Source organism: Alligator sinensis, unplaced genomic scaffold (assembly GCF_000455745.1).
Source record: "Alligator sinensis unplaced genomic scaffold, ASM45574v1 scaffold781_1, whole genome shotgun sequence".
Classification (NCBI taxonomy): Eukaryota; Metazoa; Chordata; order Crocodylia; family Alligatoridae; genus Alligator; species Alligator sinensis.
Genome location: NW_005841845.1, coordinates 5,238,500 through 5,244,154, shown reverse-complemented (window position 1 = coordinate 5,244,154; position 5,655 = coordinate 5,238,500). Strand labels below are relative to the sequence as shown.

The 5,655-nt window shown below is 65.6% G+C and overlaps 1 protein-coding gene across 1 annotated transcript in view; it reads left to right on the top strand.

Annotated features, from left to right (window-relative positions):
• The window catches only part of PTPRF (protein tyrosine phosphatase, receptor type F), a 301,064-nt gene that overhangs the window by 240,226 nt on the left and 55,183 nt on the right, over positions 1 to 5,655 (top strand). The window contains 2 exon segments of the mRNA XM_025206900.1: positions 1,997 to 2,302; positions 4,781 to 4,974. Of these exon segments, the coding sequence (XP_025062685.1) occupies positions 1,997 to 2,302; positions 4,781 to 4,974 (500 nt within the window).

Genomic DNA, 5,655 nt, shown 5'->3' with positions numbered 1-5,655 from the left:
GGGAGGACGGGGGGGGGGGACATTTCCATGCCGTGCCCATTTTCAGTTGATCCTGCTCACGTGACCGAGGTCTGTGTTGTTTCCTTTAAGCTTGTTTTGCATGCTGCCCGCGGGACTCTTACCCAGCCAGCCGCCGGGGTGGAAGGGGCCCCGAGACGCCCGCCAGGCAGCCCCCTGGGCCAGGCGCCGAGCAGCTCGGGTGTCTGGCCGAAGCAGGCTGTCCTGCCAGGCCTCCCCGCAGCCCGCCGCCGAGGGCAGGGCTGCCCCCAGCCCTGTGGCACCCCACTGCACGCTGCCCTCTCCTCCGGCCACTCTTCTCCCCCTGCCCCCAGCCCGAACTGGGGAAGACCTAGGTGCTCTGTCAGAGCCAGGCTGCTCCTTCTCTGCCTCTCTGCCCCAAGGGCTTCCTCGCTTTCCTCCGTCTCTGATGGGCCCCGTCCCTCCCCTGCAGCCCAGCGCCCGCAGCCCCACTGCCAAAATCTTCTTCCAGCCGTGCCGCCCCTTGCCTTGGCTCTGGCAGCCACGGTGGAGGCCGTGCCCCAGCTGAGATCCTTGGAGCCTCTGCCAGTGGGTGCAACGGGGACGGCTCGACTCGGGCTGCCCTGCGTCCGCTTCCCAGCCTCCAGCATTGCCCGGCGTCTGGGAACTGGCCTCTGCCCTGCCTAGCCCGCATCGTTCCCTCGTCACGCGGGCGCGGTCGCGGGCTCTGCCCCGTCTTCCTTGCTAGCAGCAGCTTGGCTCTGCGGGCGAAGGGGCTGTCGCAGCCCGGGATCCCAGGCGAGGACAGGCCAGAAGCAGGCCCGTACGTACACAGGGCAGACGGGATCGGGTGATCTCTGCTCCTGCGCCTTCCCAGCCCCTCGGTCACTGCCGTCCACCCTGCCTCGGCCCCTGCCTGGCACCGCCCGGTCGCTGGACACCTTCCTGCCCTGGGACCACGAGGTCCGTCTGCACCCGGGGGCCCTCCCTCGCTCGCTGGTTTGGATGCTGTAAGCTGAGGCAGGCTCGTCTCCTGCCCGGCAGGGCCCCGCTGGGAGCCGGGGGCCCGTTGGCCTCCAGCCCCAGACCAAGTCTCTTGGACACAGAGCCAGGCCCCCGCTCCTGAGACCCCGGCCAGTGAGGGAGGGGGCTGTCGGGCCACACTCCCCGCTGCACCCAGTCAGTGTCTTCAGCCGGGAAAGTGCCTCCCCCCCGAGACCCCCCAGCAGCAACCAGTCCAGAGCGAGGCCACGTCTCCCGTGCCGCGGGCCTCGGAGCTGGCTGCATCTCCCCGCAGAGACGTTCCCAGGCTGGCTGCCCCCACGCCCACCGTCCCCCCTCGCAGGGCCCGTGCCTTGCTGCGTCCCAGCAGCGCCGGGGTAGCAGGCGGGGGACAGTCCGAGACCGGCGCGGTTCTCCCCCTCCGCTCGGGTCAGCCCCTGCCCGGGGGTCTGGACCGCCTGACGCTACGGTGCATGCTGTCGTGGCTCAGGCTCACGGCAGCAGATTTTCACCGAGGAGGAGAAGAGGCCTTGCCTGCCCCGTTTCACTGCTCGGTGCTGGCGAGCAGGAGTCTGTCCTGACTCCCTGCAAGCCGCCTGGCGCCACGCTCCTCCCCGTCCCATCCCGCGGCCTTGCCGCTTGCAGGGCACGAATCTCCCCTCTGTCCCTCCTGCCTTCTGCTCCCATCTTTTCTCGCAGTCAGCTGGAAGCATCTTCCTTGCTCTTGCCCCGTCTCTCTCTACCCCCTTTCTCCCTGCGCTGCTGTTTGCTACCAGCGGGACGGCATCCAGCGCCATGCACAGGCCGGGAAATGCAGCGGGCCGGTGCTGCCAGTCCGGTGCTCGGAGGCGATCGGTCCCCGCGCTGGGTTAGGATGGCCAGGGCTGTTCAGGCTGCATTTTGTGGCAGAGACCACGTTGCTCGGCTGGCTGGGTAAGAGCGCCCCATCCATTTTGGTTTCTCCTTCCACTCATTTCCCTTCATCTCCCCATCCCCTTCATTTATTTGTCCCCAGCCCCCTCCGCCCCGCCCCAAGAGGTCGAGTGTGTAAGCACCAGCTCCACCACCATCCGGGTAAGTTGGGTGCCGCCGCCGGCCCAGAGCCGCAATGGGGTGATCACGCAGTACTCCATCGCGTACCAGGCGGTGGAAGGAGAGGACAGCGCCAAGCACGTGGTGGAAGGCATTGGACGGGAGCGCTCCAGCTGGGAGATCACGGACCTGGAGAAATGGACCGAGTACAAGGTGTGGGTGCGGGCTCACACCAATGTGGGCCCCGGCCCGGAGAGCCTCCCCATGCACGTGCGCACTGACGAGGACGGTAGGTGATGCTAGCTGTACCAGGAACCTCTCGGCAGGAGGACGCCCCGGCCCGGTGGCATTTCTCGCGGACCCACGCGTAGCGCTGGGCCAGCTGCTGGAGGGTGGGGGAAGCATCCCGTTTCGGACGAGGCGCTGCGCTGCTTGCCCTGGCCCAGCGCGGCCGCTTGCCTGGGCCCCGGCAGCGCCAGTCGCCTGCGCCTGCCTTGCAGTCTCTGCAGGAGACGTGCCTGCCGACGGCAGATGCCGCGCGGCGCTCCCCTGCATTGCGGGACCGGGATTTAAACTCGACTTGCTGACCTGAAACACGGCAGATCAGAGAGAGGAAATTAAGTCCCTCGGAGGCGTGGAAGCATTGCTGGAAGCTGCTTCCCGCCCCGGCTCCCAGGCAGGCCGCAGCTTATATAAATCTGTTCGGCTCAAGAGTCAGCATATCGCACGGGCGGGATGCTTCGCCGGCCGGGGCAGCCGGAGAAAAATTGCTTTGTATTAGTGGGACTGTCAGTCATGTCACTGGGACTTAAGCCCCTTCCTTTTGAACGTGCCGCTGCTCAGCGTGACGGCCAGGACCGCCGCGGCTTCGCGCTGACAGCGGAGCTGCAGATTTTGGTGGGGAGCGAGGTGGAGAAGTGGCGGGCCCAGACAGCACCCTCTCCGCGCGCCCAGCCAGGCCGGCAGATCAGGCCCGGGCAGCTTGCAGTTGTCCCTCGTGCCGCCTGGGCGCTGGGAAGCGCTGGCCGGCGGTTTCCCCGGCGTGCGAACACATCCGTGTGTCCTGCTGCCTGTACCGTTTGCTTCAAATCATTCAGCAGAGCCATCGCCCCGGGGGAGCTGCTACCCCAGAAATGTCGTGGCCAGCTCTCCTATTTAGATGTAGGGCACCGCGGTTGGACATCCCGGTCGAGCTGTCAGGAGTGATTTGGATGGCTCCGGCAGGCTGCGCGCGGCAGAGCCCCGTAAGGGAGGAAAGTGCAATGCAGAGCTCTGAGTGAGAGGCAAACAAATTGAACTTTCCCTCCTCTGCCTCTTGCTCACATGCGCGGCGCGTACGGCGCAGGCGTTCATCGTGGGGGTCACCTTCCCGGCTCCAGCGGGCTGGGATTCCTAGAGAGCCCGGTGGGACGAGGCTTTCCGAGAGCTTCGGCACCTTTTAACATCGCCTGCGAGCTCGTGCCTCCCCCGTAGCCCCCGGCCAGCGCTGATGCTACCTGCGAGCGCTTGCACGGTCGGTAGCTTTCCGAGCTGCTCAGGGAGGATCGCGCTTCATGCGGAGGCTCCCGGCTGGCCGAGCGGGAAGGAAGGGGGCTGGCTCGCTCAGACAGGGAAGCCCCTTGACTCACCCGAGGTCACGGAGATGAGAGGTTTGGATGACAACGCAGCGTGTCACGGTGGGAGCCTTCAGCACGCAAACCCCTCCAGCCTCGCACCTCGAGCCGGCCAAGCAGTGCCGAGACGCCCCATCCCTCCTTTCTCCATTTTATTTAATTATCTACAATTAAGAAAGACATCTGGGGAAAATAATGAATTGTCCTGAGGCTTAAGGACCGTGCTTGCCTGCCGGGAAGCTGTTTCTTCCCATCGAGTCGGTTGCAATAACAGCGTTCATCCTGCCTGCCTGTCAGCGATCTGTCCCTAATTACCTAATTGCTATGCTGTCCTGCTGCGCTGAGAATTGGGGTGCGCGGGGCTTTCGGCGCCCCTGGTATTCCCGGGGAGCGGGGCTGGGACCTCTGGGCCGTGGCAGGCGTGTGCATCGCGGCCGTGCCCACCGAAGGGCTCCCAGCCGGTTCAGTCAGAAGACGCTTCCCGAGAGCCACGGAAAGCACTAATGTCTCAGCATTGACGTTTGTGTCACCGTCAATGCAGAAGCAGAAAAGTAATAAGGATGTAATTTTTCCAAATGGTAAATAGGGTATAAATACATTTTTAAGCGTGGCTCACCTCGCCAGGGAATTGATATTTCCAGGGCAGCATCATTTTTCATTTTATTATCAAAAAGTGTTCAGCTAGCCGTGCATGAAATACAGTCCACCCAGAGCTGTCACCATCCCCACAGGCCCCGTTATCTGGCGGCGCTCAGCGACCGCGCTCTTGGAGCTCCGGGTTATTGTCTTCCTCCCCGTTAGCCTTCGCTGGCCGCCGTGGCCACGCGGGCCCGTGATTGGGGTGGTGCTGGGGTGCAGCTCCAGGCCCCGCGTGCCGCCCCTGCCGAAAGCAGCTGCCCCGCACAGGAAGCAAACGCTCTGCCCAAGACATTGCACTGGGTATCGTAACGGGAGCTCGTGGGCACCGGGGAGATCCAGCTGGGGAAGGGCGATGGCAGCCCTGGGACTTCCCAGGCCGGAGCAGGGAGGTACCGCGGGAGGGCGGGCGGACGGACGGGAGCAGGCCCCGCGGGTTGGGGAGGAGGCAGTGGGTACCAGCACGGGAGATGCGGGGGCAGGCGCCGTTCACACGGTCTCTGCCTCGTGTGTCCTAGTGCCCAGCGCCCCGCCGCGGAAGGTGGAGGTGGAGTCCGTGAATTCGACGGCCGTGCGGGTCAGCTGGAAACTGCCCCTCTCCAACAAGCAGCACGGGCAGATCCGGGGCTACCAGGTGACTTACGTGAAGCTGGAAAACAACGAGCCGCGAGGGCAGCCGGTCATCAGGGACGTCATGTTATCGGAGGCGCAGGTACCGCCGGCGGGGCGTTCGGGGCAGGGGTTGATTTCTGGAGGAGCCTCCTGGCGTCCTGCCTTTGCAGCAGGGGCTGGAAGCGGGGGTCCTGGGGGAGGATTGCCTCGGCCGCAGACGTGGGGGCTCTCTGGAAGCTCCCGCCCGCCCCACGCCACGGGGAGGAGAGGCCCCGGCAAGCGCGAGTCTGTGCCCTTGCTGGACTCCTCGCAGGCTGGCCCCTGCCTGGCGGGGCGATGTGCGGAGCTGCCGCGTGCTGCCTGCATCTCGATGCACACCCTGCCAGGCTGTCTGATGGCGCGCCAGGGGTTGCAAGCCTCACCTGCGGGCGCTGGGGGCTGCCGTAGCCCAGGCTGGGGATGGGAACTGGCACCGACCCACAGGGTCCCGGCTGGAGGGTCTTGCCCTGTGCTCAGGCTCAGCCCCACGCTGCACTGGGGGCAGGAAGGGATTTCCCCCCACTCACTGGGAGGGGGTTTGCCTTCCTCTGCCTGGGGTCTCTGGAGCATGTACGAGCCCGCGTTGCAGCAGCGGGATGTTGGCGGCCGCGGCCCCCCTGCTTTCCCGAGGGCAGGGCGGGGGTGACGCCGGGGGCTGTCGGGGTGACTGTGTCGTGTCGCTCAGAGCTCAGACACGGGGTTGGTCTGCACTGGTTTGGACAGGCCTGATCCTGCCTCGGGG